The sequence below is a fragment of the Dendrobium catenatum genome, unplaced genomic scaffold (assembly GCF_001605985.2).
Source record: "Dendrobium catenatum unplaced genomic scaffold, ASM160598v2 original_scaffold_246180, whole genome shotgun sequence".
In the NCBI taxonomy this organism is placed as follows: domain Eukaryota; kingdom Viridiplantae; phylum Streptophyta; class Magnoliopsida; order Asparagales; family Orchidaceae; genus Dendrobium; species Dendrobium catenatum.
In genome coordinates this window covers 148199-168890 of record NW_021564586.1, presented here as the reverse complement: position 1 = coordinate 168890, position 20692 = coordinate 148199, and the positions used below count along the sequence as shown (strand labels likewise).

The following is a 20692-nucleotide window of genomic DNA, read 5'->3' as shown; positions in this document are numbered from 1 at the left end:
AGTACACGAATTAGTTTTTTGTTTTGCCTTTTTGTATAAGACATGATTTTTGGTTTGTCGGTATTTGACAAACGAGTTAAGTTGGGATGGGAAGAAAATTGTAATAAACTTTAAGAAAAATTATTGGAGATTGATATATTCAATTGCAAACACAACAAGAAATTGATGAAAATGAGTACAAAATAACCAACTCTAATATCTTCATTGCAAGCTGCACGATGGAAAAGTGGCAATCAATAACACAGTATTAAGAAATGAAAAGATATCAAGACAATGAATCCACAAGTTTTTTATCTCGGTTTCTGATGACATTGAGTTTTTGAATCCTTGTGGCAAGAGAAATTGGAAGGTAATACAAAGGTTGCAGAAATTTTCCATTTAACTCTTCAAGGAAATTATAATAATATTGAAGGAACATTTATAAGGCCCTATGTTTAAAGGAATTAAATTCTCAGTCAAGCATGAGGTATATTTTTTTATTATATCATTTAAAATTATAAAAAAAGAAATAAATAAATAGTGCCAAATCATGGCCCAGCAAGAAAAATATGGAAACAATACTAATGGAAACTTTCATGCTATCACATAGTATAATAAAGTTTCACTCATAATGTAGTAAACTTCATAGATTAAGGCCAAAATTTGGTTCATGTTTTTTAAATTATTTCTATACTTGATATTGATTTTTTAATAATATTGTGTAGAAAAATCATGACCTTTACTTTGAATTTACCTACCTTTGTCCCTACTAATTGATTTGTACCAAGCTCCACTTTTTATTTATGTGTACTTAGTACTGTTTAATAAATTTTTATTGTTTTGGATTTTGTTTGTATAACGAATGACACCTGCTTAATGCTCTTTGGGTTAGGTGCCATCCAGAAGTGCTCGTCGGAAGAAAGCCAAAAGAATTTGGCATCGTACTTTAAAGAAAGAAAAAAAGGTATTCTGGTTTTTGATCACTTAGAGTTTCGCCTTGGGTATATTTATGCATGTACCTGAGTCAGTGGCACATTCATCCATTTTCTCATGTAACAGGGAATACCATGTGCAATTTTTAGGTTTGTATCTTGGAAATAAATGATCGTTATGATAGGTCAAGATTTCCTATTGATCTTCGACACCCCAAAATTAAGCTCGAGTTCAATTTATTATTTGGTTTTGCTTCTATGATGCTTAAGAAAATATTTAGATGGATGGTCTAGATATGAGAAAAATATTCATGTTCTTTTTTACAAATACTATCCTAATTTGTAAATTTTATAGTACTTTTTTGTTGTTTATAGCAGTTTCAAAGCTTTTTCTTTCTATGAAAATTGGATTAGGAAGGCTGTGCTATATTAGTCTAATTCTTCGCACACACATGCACAGTCCTATATATATATATATATATATATATATAAAGAGAGAGATGAAATCTCTAAATGATGCTATAACCATGAAGTATTCATGGAGCCACCATCATTTGCATCCTATATATAAATTACTTTGTCTTCATTTGCATCTTATATGCCTACATCATCTTCATTAACTCTTAAATTAGCAAAAGATGATGGACTGATTGACCTTGCATTATTCTCATTTGCAACCACATATTGTATGCCTGCATGTATGCTTTTGTCATGATTAAAATATGTAGTTTAAATATTATTGAAGCAGTAAACAATCAAGCCTTTGCTCCGTTTAGTAGTAATTGTCAATCTAACTTGGCTGTATTTTCCCATTTTCATTCAAGCAACATAATAATATTAATTCTTAATTCACCTTTAGAAAAATATTGCTCTAAATATCAACATAAGTTAGATCATTTCTAGTTATACACAATTTAAGAATATCCCGTCCATATATGTTTGAACCTTGTTCAAACAAAATTGTATATTGTTTGAACTTTGTTCTCACATTTTATTGAAATCATGTTTGAACAAGATCCATTCTTATCAAACAATTTGTTCAAACAATGTTTGTACATGGTTCGAACAAGATTCTAACAAATTTTGAATATGGTTTAAACAATGTTTGTACAAGGTTTGGACATAGTTTGAAACTAGAACATGATTTGAACAATGTTCTAAAAACATTTGAACTAGGTTCGAACCTTCTTCAAATAAGGGTTTTAAATAGATCTACCTCACTCAAAACTTTCTCTTTGATCCTCTATCTAGTTCTGCAATAAATCTCCTTTAAAATGACTTCAATTTGGTTGTATAAATCCAACATAAAGCATATGAAATATTACACAATCACTTGGATCATATGATATAACATCGTTGATACATTAAACAAAATTAACCTATGCTTATATCATTCAATATTAAACTACTTTGTCCGATTTTACTTATTGTTGCGGTCTTCTCCCTTTGTAAGAAAAAATCTGAGACTAAAGGATGTCAAAACTAGCAATGGAGAATGACGGAAAGTGTATGGAGTAGGGATTGACAAAACAACCTAACTTTGTGTTTTTAGCTGGAGAGAGGTCAAGTATATGGGCATAGCGAGGGTAATTTCAGCATGAAGGAGATTTCAAGCACATTTCTCCATGAAAACAAATAGCAGGGATATTTTTTTGTTATATGAACTAAAATTTTCACAAATATTTGTAAAAATAAAAAATGGTAAAATATGCGATTTCAAGCCAACTTGAAATTGAGCCGGTTCAAGTTGAGCTGGTTTGCTTAAAACCAAATTAACTCGATCCCAATGATCTTGAGCCAACTCATATAAATTTGATTCGATTTCAAATTTTCATTGCATTGGCTCGAAATTGGTTTGTTCTCTCGTGTAGTCTTTAGAATTTGCACATTAAAGAGCACCTTTCGAATAGTGAATTAATTGTATCTTGCATTTTTTTTAATTGAAGATTATTATTTCAGTTTTATTATGAGATTGTGTTTTAGATTTTAGAGAGAGCTAGGAGGATCACATATCGTTGATAGAATTTGCTTACAATAATATCTACCAATCAAGTATCCAAATGACTCCATATGAAATACTTTATGATAGAAAGTGCAGGACTCCCTTAACTTAGATCGAAGTAGGAGAAAGGCAACTAAGGGGCCCAGATCTAGTTGATGAAGTCACAAAGAAAATTAGATTGGTCAGAGATAGATTGAAAGCTGCTTAGGTTTTATGACCCCAAGCATAGAGCACTTGATTTTGAAGTGGGTGACTTTGTAATTTTGAAAGTTAATCTTGTGAAAGGTACAATCAGGTTTGGGAAAGGAGGCAAATTGATTCCTAGGTATATAGAACTTTTTGAAATTATTGAAAGGATTGAGAAATTTGCTTATAGGCTTGCCTTTCCAATTGACATGTTAGATATTTGCAATATTTTTCATGTCTTTGCTAAGAAAATGGGTCGCAGATGTCCTTCAAAGAATTTCACTAGATGAAATCAAATTACAGAAAAATATGACTTATACTGAAAGAATACTAGATTTTGACACTAAACAGCTTAGAAATCATCATATCTTTTATGTTAAAGTAAAATATAAATATAGACAGAAAAATAGGCAACCTGGGAGAAGGAAGAAGATATTAGATTGAAGTTTCCTTATTTGTTTGATGGCCACTAAGTTAATGAATTTCGAGGACGAAATTTAAATAAGGAGGGGTAAATTATAATACCTAAACTGTTCAAAATAATGTAAGCATAAACTTACTATAGAAGTATATTTAAAGATTAATCTAATTGTATATGCATAACTATTTAATGAATAGCTGTTTAACATTTCAATAAAAGTCAAATTAAAACTAAGTTAATTAACTATTAATTTATAACGAATAGCAATGACTTAACTACTTAACAGTCATTTCATTATTTTATTTATATTCCTGTTGCTTAACCACTTACATAGACATGTAAAGGCTGGATAACAAAGGTTATAATCAGCGGCTGAGATTTACCTTGGGAAATATTAGGTGGATTTAGTGTTATTATTATATTAGTTTGCCTAAAGCACTCTAATGTTATTATTATATTAGTTTGTCTTATTACCGTGGGTTTCAGGTGAGCGGGGAACTGGAAGAGGTGGGGCTGCTGTGGAAGATTGTTGCAGATATTGCTGTTGATTTCTTAGGTAATAAGACAAGAAATTATTTAGGAATTCACTGAAATCAGTAATTAATATTTATAAATCTGTTGTATGGCAAGTAATATTGAAATCTATTGTATGGCAAATTCATATTTATAAATACAATTTCAGAAATCTGAAATTGTATTCAGAAATCTGCAATTAAGCAATCTATATGGCTAAAATTTGTATTGCTAAAATTAGTAATTTGATTTCATTAGGAAAAGAGAGGAAAGAGAGTAGGTTGAATTGAATGAAATAGTGTAATAGAGGTGGTATACAAAGAAAAATTAGTCTGGGTACTTTAGCTGAACAAAGTTACCTGACTTTTTTAAAAAAATGAGGTGAGATACTCAAACGATGCATAGGAAATAGTACAATTTTATATAATTGCAAATTTATATTTGTTATATTATGATAGTATTCATTTTAGTTTATTCCAGTTTATTGATTCATTAAGTAGTAATGATTACATTAGCACATTGTATTATTATGAAAAGTGAATGTTGATGAAAAAGTGAAATAAGTCATAATGGTGGATATGCCTGCATAAGTAAAGACGAAATACCTGACAAGATAAGCATACACTCTTGAAATTCTAAAAGTTGGGAATTCAAATCCAATCTTGAATGAGAGAACAATTTCAATTCTAAAATACGAGAATTCAGACTCAATCTTGAATTAGAAAGATGGAAGAATGCAAAAGTATATAGCTATTATATGACTTGTATAAATGTATTGTAAATTAAACAATACTGAAGATGATGCTATGTATTTTTATGACCCCATGGAATTTACAATTGTTTTAAGTCAATTGTCAAAATGTTATTATTATTCTTTATACATTGCTTGCGTATTTATTGAGTCTTGACTCATTAGCAGTGGTTGTTCTGCATGTAAGGGGAATGAGCTAGTGGTATGGTAGGTATGATAATTGACTACTCTTTTTGTGTATATATACTTGTGGGTGTACAAACAAATTTGAGTAGGAGCTCTACAAACATTTTTGATGATGTAAGTAAATTTTGAAAGTTAGTAAAGCTCTTTATTTTATTTGAGATGTGTTTTTTATTTGAAGTATATTACATATGCTCTCTGTTTTTAGCTATATAGCTTGATATATTAAGATATTCTAAATAAGCTATTTCTTTCTCCTTGATTATGATAGAGGTAGCTCAAAATTGGTGTTAATAAGAAGAATATCTGTTCAGATTCCCCTTCTTTGTTATACTCTAGATTTACTTTAGGGAGTCAAAATGAGCTGTAACAATTCAAGGGCCGTTTATGGGAGCTCTTTCGAACCAAACAAGAGTGGGGCTATTCTGAGCAGTTCTTTACTTTGACACATGTGGGAATGGAGTACCTGGAGAGATTTGAGCTTCTGTCGGGATGTTTCGAGAAATTATCGGAGATGGTGTTAGAGAGAAATTTCATGAAGGGGTTCAAACTAGAGTTGATAGCCGTTGTGTGGGTAGCAAGACCATGTGACTTGGGACATGCTATAGAGTTAGCCTAGTTGATAGAGAACAAGAACTCACTTGAGAGGAGTAGCAAAAGGGGTAGTATTGGAGGTTTCTACCACACGGCAAACACCTTCCTTACACCTAGGATGCTCACTATATTGGGTCAAAAGGAAGCTCCAACGAAGAAAGGTTTGAAAGCTTGGCTGGGAGGAAACTTTAAATGGATGATTGATACGGAGTTGCAGGACAAACAGGCCAAGGGGCTATAGTTTAGATGTGAAGAGAAGTTTTCACTTGGCCAAATGTGTTAAAATCGCACCTTGTAGGTCCTTTTTGTTTTTTAATGAGGAGGAGATGGGCGGAGTAGAGGTAGATGGATAAGTGGCAGAGGAAGAAGAGCCCTTACACTTGGAGCTGGTGTAGGTTTCATTAAATTATATAATGGGATCCACCCCGAATCACACTATGAAGATGATGGAATAGATAGGCAAGGAAGTAGTGTAATTTTGTTGAATAGTAGGGCTAGCTGGGGCTAAAGATGGTAGATACAACTTGCTTTGGGGTGATGATTGGCACAGGGAAGGTGGGGAAGAGCAGGTTTATCTGTTAGGGATTGGTGGTGAAGTTGTAGGGGATTCACATTAAGGAGGATTTTTTTCCACTGGAGTTGGGAAGTATGGATTTGATCTTGGGTATGAAGTGATTACAAACCTTGGGGGAGACCAATGTAGACTAGAAGGCCTTAGCTATGGAGAAGAAGGTGGAGAGGAGAAAGATGGTGATTAAGGAAGACCCTAGTTTATTCAAAGTAATGGTTTACTTGAAAATCATGGCGCATGCCATGCAGGGTGAAAGAGTGGGATTCTTGGTGGAGCTCCAAAGCTTGGTGGAGGTACCCGGGAGAGAGGCTATTCTAGAAGTTGTTCAGTCGCTTCTCCAACAGATCTGTGAGGTATTCCAACCTCCCAAATGATTTCCTCCTGCACGGGAGCATGAGCAAGATATTATCATTAAGGAGTTTCTCCCATTAATGTCCGACCATACCGCTACCCATAGGTCCAAAAGGATGAGATTGATTGGATGATTTAGGAGTGCTTGAAGTTGAGATCATCAAGCCCAATGTTAGTCCATTTTCTAGACCCATGTTGCTAGTGAAGAAGGATAACAGTTGGAGATGCTATGTAGATTATCATGCCTTGAACAAGGAGTCTATACTAGACAAATTTCTCATACCAGTCATTGATGAGTAGCTAGATGAGTTTCATGGCTCGGTGGTGTTCTCAAAGATCTATTTGAAGTCTGAGTATCACCAAATCAGAATGCGACCAGAGTACTCCCACAATACAGATTTCAGAACTCATGAGAGGTACTATGAGTTCTTAATGATGCCTTTTGGCCTCACTAATGCCCATGAATAGGGTGTTAAGGCCTTATCTTCGAAGGTTTACTCTGGTATTCTTTAATGACATCCTTATCGATAGCAAGTCAGAGGAGCAGTTGGAGCAATTAGGGATGGTTTTGGGAACTTTGAAGGAACACATACTATATGCCAACTTGAATAAGTGCTCTTTTGCGTTGCAGAGGGTGGAGTACTTGGGACACATTGTTTCAGGGTGAAATGTCAGTGGATCCAACTAAAAGATATAAGTAATGGTGGAGTGGCTAGTGCCTAAAACCCTAAAGGGGGTAAGGTGGTTATTGGGACGCACATGATATTACTGGAAGTTTGTAAAGTCATACAACTCTATAGCCTGATTGTTGACATAGCAATTGAAGAGGGACAATTTTAAATTGGGGGGGGGGGGAGACGGCCACCCAGACATTTGAGCAGCTGAAGAAAGCCATGACAAGTCCATGTTAGCACTACCAAATTTCAGCTAGCCATTTCTAGTAGTGACTGATGCATCAGGCTATTAATTGGGAGTAGTTCTCATGTAAGGGCATAGGGCCATAGCTTATTTTAGCTAAGTGTTGTTGATTATGGCCAAACTGAAATCTGTACATGAAAAGGAATTGATGGTGTAGTGTTAGAAATTCAAAAGTGTCGGCCTTACTTGTTTGGACGACACTTCTTAGTCAAGATCGAGTAGAGGAGTTTGAAGTTCTTGTTGGAGCAGAGAATGGTGACAGAGGAGCATCAGCGGTGGCTTTCCAAGTTGTTGCGGTATGATTTTGAGATCCAATACACGCCTTGGTTGGAAACTAAAGATGTAAATGCTCTCTTTAAGCGTAGTGAAGACCCCCAGGTTATGATTTTATCGGTTTCCATGGTGGTGGATTGGGAGGTCTTGAAGCAAGAGAGCGAGCATGATGAAGAGTTAAGTAAAATAAGAGGAGATTTATTGCAGAATAGGGACAATCATCTTGGTTACTCCTTGGTGGGTCAGAAGCTGCTATATCAGGATGGTTTGTGCTTTCATGGACATAACCACACATCCCTTGTTGCATGAGTTTCATGGCACAACTATTTGGGACATTCGGGAATCCAAAAGTTATATCATCAACTGGTAGCAGAGATGTACTGTGTGGTCATCCAGAAGGATGTGGAGAAGATGATGGCCAGTTGTGATGTATGCCAGAGACATAAATACCAGCTTATAGCTCTAGGTGGTCTTTTACTTCCTTTAGGTTTTGCCCGATAAGGTGTGGGAAGAGGTGACTATGGAATTCATTGAGGGATTGCCTATGTTAGAAGGATTCATTATCATTCTGGTGATGGCGGACAGATTGACAAAATATGCTCATTTCATTCCCTTACGCCACCCATACACTGCGATGTCTGTGGAAGTCTTTTCATTAGCGAGGTTCTCCGTTTGCATGGTAAACCTGAGTCCATAATGTCCGATCTAGACAAGTTCTTTCTGAGCTATTTTTGGATGGAGCTATTCAAGATACATCAGACTATCCTAAAGTGGAGTACTGCTTACCACTCACAGAAAGATGGCGAGATGGAGGTGGTGAATCATAGTGTGGATACTATCTTCGTTGCTTTGTCTCGGTTACACTAAAGATGTGAGCCAAATGATTAGCCTTGGCAGAGTGCTGTTATAACATTTCATATCATACAACAGTCCAGATAACACCATTTAAAATATTATACGAGAGGGATCCATCTAATATGCTACATTATGGGCATGTCAACACACCTATGTCGTTAGTGGAGCAGTACTTGGAAGAAAGAGATAAGCTCTTGGAAGAATTGAGGTGACATCTACTGTGCACAACAATTTATGATGAAGGGAGACAAACATAAGAGGATGTGCAGTTTGAGTTGGGGACAGAGTTTATCTTGAGATCCAACCTTATAGGCAGATGACTCTAGCTCGACGGAGGAATGATAAGCTATCCCCCCGATACATTGGGCCCTAGGAGGCTGTGTAGCACATTGGCGTGGTCTCCTATTGCCTACTATTGCCACCAACTTTAGCCATCCATCAAATATTTCATGTGCCGCAGTTGAGACGAGCCATTGGAGGCCATACACTCTCGCCCGCACTACCGACTACAATGTCAAAAGATATAGAGATAATATTAGAACCATTGAAGGTACAGGGGGTGCGCCAAAGAGACAAGAGGATTAGGGAAGTGTTAATCAAGTGGAAGAATCTACCAGAGTTTGAGCGACGTGGGAAGCCTACAACACTATCCAGAGGCAGTTCCTTGATTTTCATCTTGAGGATAAGGTGAGTTTTGGGAGAGTATTGATGCGGCTATGGACCCCACCTGCTCAGTGGAATTCTAGGAGCCAAAAGGCTTCTATTTTATGGGTCCCAACATCACTTTTCAGTCCTACAGAGGGAGAAGGATTAAGGGGAGATCATTAGAGAAAATGTGAGGCGCATTTATGGTGGGAATATGGCTGGTTTTAAGGTGGAAAGTTTGTATGGAGGGTTTAAGTGAAGAAATTTCATGAGTAGTTTTCTTGGCTGTTTTGGGTTCCTAGTTGCTGCTAGGAATTGAAAGAGAGCCGATTCTCCTCTTGTACAAGGAATCAATTGTATTTTGTGTCTCTTTTGATTGAAGGTTATTATTTCAGCTTTATTAGTATTGTTCTTGCATGCCATTGCTATTTTTTTCTTGATTTTGGTGGCTGTTTTTTGTTGTTTGGTGTTGAATTTGTTCTAGTGGCTATTTTTGGTGCTGATTTGATCTCCAAATCATATTAGGACTCTTTTAATGTTTAGCCAATTAAAATCATCATCAACAATCTTGGTTTTTTATTTTGATATCTCTTTGGTCAAAATTCAATTTATAAAATAGATGATATTTGGTAGAGAAATGGATGGCTAATACATTTTAATTGTATTTTTGTGTGTGCATGCGAAATTCTAGTTCTAAATGCATCAAGATTCTTCTTGCAAATAGATTGAACTTCATAGTGAAATATGCAAGTGACCATTGTTGATATTTCTCATGTAAAAAGGAAAATGGGATTAAGTCTTATGTGTTTCCGTCAGTGTACCATGGCTATTAAATAATGTTACATGAAATTTTTGTTAAAAATGTCATCCAGAAGCAACAGATTTTCTTAGATAATTTCAAGTCTTGTGATCACTCTTGTTCTTACCTACTATAAATATCTGATTAGATTTTCATTTAATTCAAAAGTTTCTACATAGAGTGAAGTGTCATGGATGCTGAATCTGCTATGCATTCCAGGAGTCACATTTACATCATATTCTAATTGATTGTCAAAATTGACTTATTTTTTTCTATTTTGACTTTGTAAGCTCTGGAAATTTAAATTAAGGTGAACAGGTGTGATATATCATTTGAGTTCCTCATTATTAAAAAACAATCTGTGAGCATAGAAGTCTTCATACCTTTTGAATTGCAGCGTGCATCTCACTATCAGTGCAAGAGTACACGCACGCATGTATGCGGCGAATAGCAAGACCTAACTTATTTGGTAAGTCATATAGGAAAGTAATGCTTATATTTGAATTTGCAGGTTATTGTTTCTGAATTCTCGGAAGGTGACAACCAGAAAAAGGAACCAAAATATGCAAATGATGACCAGAATACCGATGCGGATGAAGAAATTGTTCATGTTGTAGTTCCTGGTCATATTCATTTTGAGTCTTCTGGTATCAATCATAAGGCTTCCTCATTTCTCTTTAATATCTGCATAAAAGCTTTGTTAGTTTTAAATATTCAAACAATTGAACTTAAATATTTTTTTGTGCTGATAATATTATTTTACATTTGGCTGTTGGAATGGTTGTTCTTAAACTTTCACTTGGCTCTTGCTGTTTTAGACCTTGATAGGTTCTGCTTTACGCACCACATTTGCTTAATTTTATTAGAGTGGAATGCCCAAGAGTTTGCAGAGGGTTACATACTCTATCTTCACTCGCTAGGGAGATGTAATGGCAGAGTTGAAAGAGTATCAGGGACTAGTCTTAGGGCTACGAGAAGATGGTGTACTGTGGTGAAACTCTACCTGCCTTTGGATGGCTTTATATTGAGGAAAATTTGCTCGTTATCCAGGGATGCTGGGAGGTTCACGTCTAACAACTGGTTTGGGGTGGACGTTATTTGCTTTGATCTTTCATCTCCGTTAATTTGCCTTGGCCTTGTTTTACACTTCGTCTGTTTGTTCGAAGTTTTGCTGCACATAAAACGTTTATTTCACCATTACCGGTATTTACCCCAAAATTTCCCATAAGAAATCAGTGTTCGCCCAATCTCACGCTTTGAGATGTCGTTTATGCATGCTGATGAGTCGAAGGATGAGAAAACATGGAAAAAATTGATGAGCAGGAAGAAATTGCAATTCGTTTTGAATAAAGATGAAAATGAACGTCTAGAGATATGTGGAAATATGAGGAAGACAAAAGGACGATCAGTAATCCCACCTCATTGAGCTTTTTTATGCCAATTTAAGGGTCGTTTGGAACAGCTTAATTTTGTCTTTCCGTCGACATGGAAAAGTTATTTTTGAATTGTTGTTTGAAGGTGACATTTTGTTAAAATGTTTTTTTACAAAACAGCATTTTTTTATTGTTTTTAAAAGTTTTTTTGATATGTGCTTCTCCGTTACAAACTTCCATTCTCTCAACCAATGTTTTTAAAACTACCTTTTACAAAAGGTTCCGGGTAACCAAACGTAGCTTAAAGAATTCTCTCCTAATAGAGTTTGCTGTTATAATTTCTACATTATTCAAGTTAAAATTGCTTGGAAAAGAGGGTAATATCATGGCCTAATGGTGTGATTAGTAGCAGATGTGCTACATAATGCTCGATATCCTTGTTGGAATCAGGCTTTAATTGCTAGAGGCGTTGGTGGTGTGGCCCCTAAGGAACATAATGAGAGACAACAAGCACAATATTATTGCATCGTTTGACCGAGACCTAACGCCGACTTAGGTCCATGCTTTGCCAACTTTTGGCTAAATTTCACTAAATAATCTCACTAGATTACAAAACTTTTGTACTCTTAGCGTTGACATATATTTTCACATCGACGAAATTCCAGCCCGGATCGAGTCGACTCGAGCCCGACTAGGCTCGGTAATGTTCGACCCACTCATTTGAACGCCGTCGAAGCAAAATCGGACCCCGATTTATCGAAATTAAACTTTAACTTCATTAAATTAAACCTTAATTTATTTAAATTAAATCAAATTTAATTTAATTTAGATAAAAATCGGATCAAATCAAATCAAACTCAATCGAGCTTCGTTGAACCAAATTCGACATAATTCAAATTCAAATTTGCAAAATTGACTTGATCAGCCTTAATCGGATGCGAATCGGCTCAAACTGGTTCGAATCGAGTTCAATTTGGATTCAAGTTAGCCCAATTGACTCTTCCAAATTAGTCCTTGCATCCAACGGCTACATCTTGATTTTCAAATTTTGCGGCCGTTATCCCTCAGGCTTCGATTCTCGCGGGTAGCTACAACAGAGAGATCGCGAAGATCTCTTATCTCATGCGGCAAAAGTCTCATTCTGTGGCAAAAATGCTCGAGTAGGCATGGGCATGTCCGTCCCATATACAACGGGAGATTGAAAGGGAGCCTCATTCGGGTCCCCCGTGTCTGTCTGCCCTGAGCAAGAGCAAGAGAGAGCACCAGAGAGAGTAAGGTGGAGGCGGGACTCTTCCACCTTGTTCCTCCGTTCGTCCCAGACAAAGGAAGAAGAGACCTCTTGCATTAGATCCTTCCAGGCTGATTGAGGTCGTTTGCATGCGCCTCTACAAGGAGGAATTAGATCGCGTGCGGATCTTCCAGCCTAAGGAGAAGGGGGCACGAACTCCTGCCCGCGACCAAGTTCACACGGAATAGACCCGACGTTCGTCCCAGACCCGTTCACGACCCAGTTCGCGCGGAGGAGCACCTGCCTATGCTAAGCCCTTCCACGGCTAGTCTCGCCAGTTGATCTTGGGGTTTTCTCTTCTTCTTCCTTCATCTCCGGCGAGTTCATAACGGTCAAGGGAGTTGTTAGGAACTTCCAAGCAATAAGAGAAGTCTTCTAAGCCTCCCAAACACTGGTTTGAAAGCTTGGGAACACCTTGGATAGCGACTTGGAGCTTGAAGCGGAGCTTAGACAACAATTAAAACTTGAATTGGAGCTTGGACAGTAGCTTGGACAGGAATTTGGAGCGCTTGGACAGCCCAGGTGTGGTAAAATCCTAAAACTTAGTGAAACCTAGGGTCCCCTAAGGCCAATTGATGTGTGGTTGACGCCTCCAAGCCTTAGGTACTTAGAAACTTTGATTTTTGCTCTCCCAAAAATACCTTGTCAGCTGTCCTCTTTGCAAAACAACAAAATTTGGTGGTTTTCAGTTGTTGGTTCTCATGTGAGGATCCGGAGAGGATTTTAACGCGTATAGGAGTGTTGGATTTTGTGGGCTCCAAAAATTCGGCCCCGACCTCCTCGCCGCGTGATTGATTGTGCTTTGCTTTTTCTTCGGCGAGGGGAGTTTTAACGGAATTAGTTCCGAGGTAAATTTTGGAAGGTAGATGAGTTTGTAGATAAGACACTACCCAGAGATTTCACCTTCATATTTTGAGGACTTTATGATCTGAGTTCTGGTTTCCTATAGGCGCAAGCTCCTATAGTTAATTACCCCTCCTGATCACGAGAAAGAAATTTCGATTAAAGCTAGTCGTCGATCATATACGTAGAGATACGGGTTTGTTGGTTTGAACCCTGTTGACTTCTATTGACCCGTATAGAAGGATCGAGTTTGAACTTGAATTCACTTATCGACCCGCGCAGCATCCCTAGACGTCACGTGTATTCCTACAACACGCTCGTCGGGGCCCATACGGGTTGAGATTATATTTTCTCCTTTAGTGTACCTATGTGTATACAATTTATAGTGCACGTGCAGGGGTACTTTGAAATAATTATAATTGTGCATGTAACTATCGTTTGGATGCACACAACTTTTCATTTAAGAGCTTATACACGTCTTCTGTCCACTAGTACGAGTGTTGCGGATCCGGTGGCATGCATTGTAGATTGTAGACGCCTTCTATATGCTTGTGCAAGTGTTGCAGATCCGGTGGCGTTATAGTCTTGATGTTAACTCCACTTTCTCATTCACCGGGGAGGGGACTTCTTTGAAGTTCGTGACCACTGCTTTGGAAAGAACTCCTTCCAGAGTCTTTAGTGTAATATACTTGACATTTCCGATGTTTGTGGATACCAGAGTTGTTTTCCTTCCTGAGTACAGGATCGAGGAGGAATTTTGGGACACCGGGAAGTTTAGTTCGAATTTTCTTAAACTTTCTTTCCGTTCTATTAGGGGGTGTCCCTTTTCGTACGCCGGGTTGTCTTCGTACTCTACGTACTTGTAGATCTTTATCCCCATTGTCGTCGATAATATTTGTACTTGTGCCCATAGTGGTCCGTTGCACCCACTATGTATCCACTGTTGTTATTCACAAGTATTCATTTGTAGGGGACCGTTGTATCGACTACGAGCTCCTAGAGATGTTCATAGAAGAACCATTGTTGCCTACATCATGCCCACATTTCACCAATCTCAGGTGGTTTAATGATTGTACTTGTTTGTAGGGGCGAGTTTTTCCATTATTGGGTGTCAGCGTTGCCATCTCAATCTACAGGCACTTGTAGGGATTGTTGTAGGAGGTTCCAATAGTGCATGCCGGAGGGACATTCGTACATTCTGCAGCCATTCGTTGTTCTTGCAGATATGATGCCTCCGATCTCGTAAGGACTTGTTATAAGAGTCCACTTCATTCTTTATTTGCATGCATTGAGGTCTTGTAGTTTGAGTTTCCTCGTGTGTGATCCAAGTTTTGTTCTTTGCATGTGTATGAGTCCCAGTTCAGTTTCATTCAAACTTGAATTCATCAAGCTTACAAGTCCTCGCTCAATGTCGTATAGTCCGAGTTCAAGTACGAGTTCAGAATCTTCTGAAGTCCTTGCAAGTTCAATTATATGTTCGAATTGATTTGATTTCAGCCCCCAATTTAATTTTATTTCATTTGGATTTGAAAATTAGAAATCATTTAGGTTTTGTTCTGATTTAGGTCCCAAGTTCACTATTCTTCTTCAAGTACAAGTCCTTTATGGTCCAAGTCAGATCTTTACGCAAGTTCAAATGTTCAATTTGAGTCCATATCTTTGTTCTTTTTTGAGTTCAAAACAGGTCCGAGTATAGTAACATTTCACCCGAAATTTCGACAGCCTCCTAGCATCTCTCCCGTTTAGGGAAAAACTACGGAAAATTGGGCCTTTCCCACCATGCGCAATAAAGGCGTGCATAGTAGGTGTCCTCTTTCGAGGACACCGCGGCCATGATCTTTCTTCCCACCACGCGCAACAAAGGCGTACATGGGATCTTCGGTACCTGTTACAAGAAAAGAGCAGATTTCTTTCCCTCCGCTCGGGGGTACTTATGAATTGTTCCGGCCAAGCTAAGAAAAGAGTGCACCAGGCTTACCTGGCCTCGTCGTGTGCGTCGTACTGGGTTCCCTCCTACCACGCTCAACAAAGGCGTGCTTAGGTGGTTTGCCGGCTTGACACGCAAGTCAAGGAAGGAGGGCGAGGGGTCGCTCGCTTACCTCGTCGTAGATGTCGCACCGGGTTCCCTTCTACTACGCTCAACAAAGGCGTGCATAGGTGGTTTGCCGGCCCGACACGCAAGTCAAGGCAAGAGGGGCATTTCTTTTATTTATTAATATTAGTTAACTATAATTAATTATAATTATATTCATGTTTAATTAATTACATTTATTTACAATTAAATCATAATTAATTATAATAATTAATTATAATTATTGGCATTAATTAACATAATTAATTTTACTTAATTATAATTAATTAATATTAATTAACTTAAAATAATTATAACTAATTAATAATAAATAATGATAATTTAAAGAAATAAATGAATATAATTAATTAATTTTATTATAATTAACATTAATTATGATTAAATGAGATTAACTATAATTAAAATTAACTAAACACTTCATCTCTTTTCCTTCACTTCTCTGATTTGGCATAATTACGGGACTCTGCCGAAGAGGCTCCCACAAGGGAGAAAGTTACCTTCACAGCCGACGGGCTCATGTTGTTGCTTCCGATCAAAATGTGGTAACTTCCGATCCACAGGGGAGGGAAAGTCGTTAAAGGGGTGGAGTCGGGCAACGTAGAGGGGCCGAAGGAACGCGCGGTGGGGAGAAAGTTCCTTCGACAGCTGGCGAGCTCTCATTCTTTCTTTCGATCCGACTGAAGGGAACGTCGTCGAGCAAGTGAAGTCGAACAGCAGGAAGGAGGCGGCGAGCTCCCGTTCCTCTATCCGATTAAAATGTCGGATTCCGATCGTAACATGATGGGAATATCTTCGAAGGAGCGAATTCGATCGGCTCTGAAGGAGATGAAGAGGAGGTGAGCTCCTTGGGTTTCGTCCGATCGAAATATCGTAAATTCCAATCCTCCACAGCAAGCGAGCTCTCGTTGTGGCTTCCGACCAAAGTGTCCTCACTTTCGATCCGGCTAGAAGAGCAAGTCGTCGAGGGAGCCAAGTCGAGCGACAAGGAAGGAGACGAAGAGGGAGAGAGGAATCGCGTCGAAGAGAAGAGGCCGAAGGCCTCGTTGCCTCGAGCCTTTTAACGACTCAAAACGAGTAGTGCAACGATCATGGGGAGAAATTACGCAAGACTTGGCCTCGACGTGCGACGTGCGGGATGGCAGAGAGTAGGTAAGGTTTGTATTTTTTTTATCTTAGCAGGTCAGCAAATACCCCCCAACAAATGTGGTAGGCGTCTGGAGCGAGCCACGTTTGTTGTATGCTGATTGACCCTGTAGATCTCTAAATATTTGTTCTAGATGTCACACTAGGGTTTTCATCTAGTGGATCTCCAAAAGATTTGCTTAGATGTCACACTAGCTCTCTTTCATCATAGCTCTTTTAGATATATTCACAGATGGTTGATGTACTAGCTTTAGTCAAGGACCTCTAGGATCGTAATATAGCACTTTGTACTTGGGTTCCTAGAATACCACTTTGTAGATTGATACCAATGTATAGCATATGCTCAAGATTCTTCCATCCTCTGATCGGATCTTGATGAAATTTTAAATATTTATTTGGGGATCTCGGCATGCAGCGCAATTTCAACCCAAATAAATATTTACAATGCCCCCAGTCTTTAGGGATATTTGTAGATGTCATCCAGGATGCTCATTCTGTAGCATTGGCTTGAGTCCTGAGATTTTGATTATTCTGCTCTGTGCTTTGTGCTGCGGACATTAATGGAGAATTACCTGATTTGTCATTACTGACTTGTCAGGTGGTTTTTTATACCTTCGGCACTATGCTTTAACTTTTGAAAGATCACCTACATATACTTTGAAAAAGAAATATTTATATTCTTTTGGACAAAATAAAATTTGAATTAATCATTTTAAATATTTATTCAGGGATCTCGACATGCAGCGCGATGTAGACACGAATAAATATTTAAAATGCCCCTGTCTTGCAGGGACATTTTAGAGCAAAATAAATTTGGAAATTTTAAAATTTTAAATATTTATTTTAGGATCTCGGCACGCAGCGCGATGACCCGAATAAATATTTAAAATGCCCATAGTCTAACAGGAGGATTTTGAAATGTATTCTCAAACAGGAGAATTTCAAAATACAGAATGCATGTGCTAACAAACATGTACGAAAATATAGCGTATTAAACATAACATTCTCTGGGCAATTTTATGCGTAGTATTTGTTTAGATATCGACAATTGATTGGCGGCATGGGTCTTTGACCATTCAGATCAATGAGTTGATAAGCTCCACCCTGGTACACCTCGATTACGAAAGGTCATTCCCAGTTGGATACAAATTTGCCACTGATTTTTTTATGTGAGATAATTGGCCTTCTCTGCACCAGGACCAATTCTCCTTCTTAAAATGATCGAGGACGCACCATTCGATTAAAAGACTTTGTCATTCTTGCTCGGTAGATCTCCAGGTTCTGCTGAGCTTGCAACCTTATTTCGTCGAGTGCATCGAGTTCTTGCATCCTTAGCCGAGCATTTTGTTCTTGAGTCATCTCATTCTGAATAGCGACTCGAAGAGTTGGAAGTTCAACTTCTAATGGCAACACTGCTTCAACTCCGAACACCAGAGAGTAAGGAGTGTGGTGTTCGGAGTGACTTTGGTTGGCGTTTTGTAAGTTGTACGATACGCCCATAACGCCTCTGCCATTTTCGTATGCCAATCTCTTTTATTCTTGGTGAGGATCTTCTTTAGCAATTTCACCAGTGTTTTGTTGAAGGCTTCTACTAGACCATTTGTCCTCGGATAGTGTATGGAGGAATACTGCCAATCGATCTTATGCTGATCAACGAACTTATAAATTTTTGTACTTTTGAATGCAGTGCCATTGTCTGAGATTATCCGGCGTGGTACACCAAATTTATAGACAATATTATGTGTGAAGAAGTTGATCACATGCTCGGATGTGACTTCTTTGAATGGAGCAGCTTCTGCCTACTTGGAGAAATAATCGGTTGCTGCCAAGATGAAGCGGTGTCCTGCTGATGACGGTGGATCTATCGGCCCGATAACATTAGTAACCCAACATTCAAATGGTTAGGATGCTATTGTAGAGTGCAGTGGATTTGGCGGTTGATGTATAACATCACCGTGAATCTGACACTTGTGGCACCTCTTAGTGTGGTCAATACAATCCTTTACCATTCTTGGCCAATAGTAACCTATTTTTTTGATTTTGACTACCATCTTGGGACCTGATTGGTGTGCTCCACAAAGTCCTTCATGAACTTCTGCTACCACTTTATCAGTTTCTCGAGTCCCTAGGCACCTTAGCAACATTTGATCGAAAGCACGCCGATATAATGTGTTGTTAACAAACACATATCGTAGCGATCTCTTTCTGATTTGAGCAGCTAATGATTTGTCTGTTGGTAGTTTACCTTCTTTGAAATAATCAATGAAAGGTTGCCTCCAGTAATCATTTTCTTCGACATCTAGGCAATGCCACCATGATTCTGAAGCTTGACTAGCCTTGCGTCTTTTCTTGGGAACTTGTTTTTCTTCAAGTTGGCCCTCAAGACCAACTGGTTGGGGAGGTTGAGGATCAACTGGGGTTGTATCCTACTGGCTTGAATTTGATATTCCCTCTGCCTGCATGAATTGTAATAATGCTGGCTCTAGGATCCGACGATTGTGTACCATAATTATTATAGGCCATTCATCATCCATATTCGTCATTTCTTTAGCCAATTTAGCAAGGGAATCAGCTTTACCATTTTGACCTCGAGTAACTTGAGTTAACTTGACAATTGGAATTTGTTTCATAAGCTTGAAAACTCGCCGATGATAACAGGCCAACTCGAACTTGGTGATTTTGTAAACTCCAATTACTTGATTTATAACAAGTTGAGAAGCACCGAAGATTTGGTGATTTCGGATTCTAACATCGATTGCAATCTCCAATCCTGCTATTAGGGCTTCATATTCGGCTTCATTGTTGGTTCGAGGTTCAGTCAAGCTGAATGAGAATCTCATTGTGCCTCCCTCGGGTGCTACAAAAATGATTCTAATTCCGGCTTGAGCTTTTTCTAGATTTGGAGGCTGAGCATGCTTAATTGACGATGCTCCATCAAAGTATATTTCCCATACTCGTAACATCTCCTTTTCTTCAATATTCATGATCTGCTCGTCGGGTAGATCATCATTGTGCGGTGAATCCGCAGGGATTGGATGTGCAGCGAGGAAATCTGCCAACACCTGCCCTTTTACTGCCTTTTGGGGGACATATATGATATCAAACTGTAGGAGTATCACTGCCCACTTTGCCAAATGAGCTGTCAACGCTAGTCTTGTCATCAAGAACTTCAGCGGATCGATCTTTGATATCAAGGGGATTTTGTGAGACAGCATATAATGGCGAAGCTTCTGAACTGCGAAAATCAGGGCCAAGCAATGGTTCTCAATAGGAGAGTAGCGGATTTCTATACCTATCAATCTCCGACTGATATAATAGAGTGCGTTTTTCTTTACTTCTTCATTGTGCTGAGCCATTAATGATCCGAGGGACTCTTCTAGTGTTGCCGTGTACAGTATAAGAGGCTTCCCCGAAATTGGCGCTGCTAGAATTGGCAGATTTAACAAGTATCTTTTGATACTGTCAAATGCTTCCTGACACTCATCCCATTTGAAACGAACTTCTTTCTTCATTAATTTGGAGAATGACTAATATGTACCCGACATATTCGATATGAATCGCCGAATGAAAGCCAGTTGTCCCTGTAAAGAACGGAGTGGTCGAAGGTTCTTTGGAGGTGGCATCTTCATGATTGCTTTGATCTTGTTGGGGTCGACTTCGATGCCTCGATGTCGAACAACATACCCCAGGAATTTTCCTGAGGATACCCCAAATGCGCACTTGAGAGGGTTCATCTTCAGATCATATTTTCTGATTCTTTTGAACACTATTCTCAAGTCGTGTAGATGATCTTTTCGTTCTGTGCTCTTAATGACCAAGTTATCTATGTAACATTCGACCTTTTGATGAATCAAATCATCAAATATACAATTCATCGCCCATTGATAAGTGGCACCAGCTTTCTTCAGGCCGAAGGGCATGTCCGTATAGCATAATATGCCTATAGGTGTTCTGAATGACGTATGTTTTTCGTCTTCAGG

General features: G+C 38.3%; 1 protein-coding gene across 3 annotated transcripts in view; it reads left to right on the top strand.

The window, feature by feature from the left end:
* The window catches only part of LOC110112752 (coilin), a 145426-nt gene that overhangs the window by 48410 nt on the left and 76324 nt on the right, over window positions 1–20692 (top strand). For all 3 annotated transcript variants that reach the window (XM_020845065.2, XM_028692638.1, XM_028692639.1), the window contains 2 exons: window positions 872–943; window positions 10485–10620. In XM_020845065.2, coding sequence (XP_020700724.1) covers window positions 872–943; window positions 10485–10620 — 208 coding nt within the window. The remainder of the gene's footprint in view (window positions 1–871; window positions 944–10484; window positions 10621–20692) is intronic.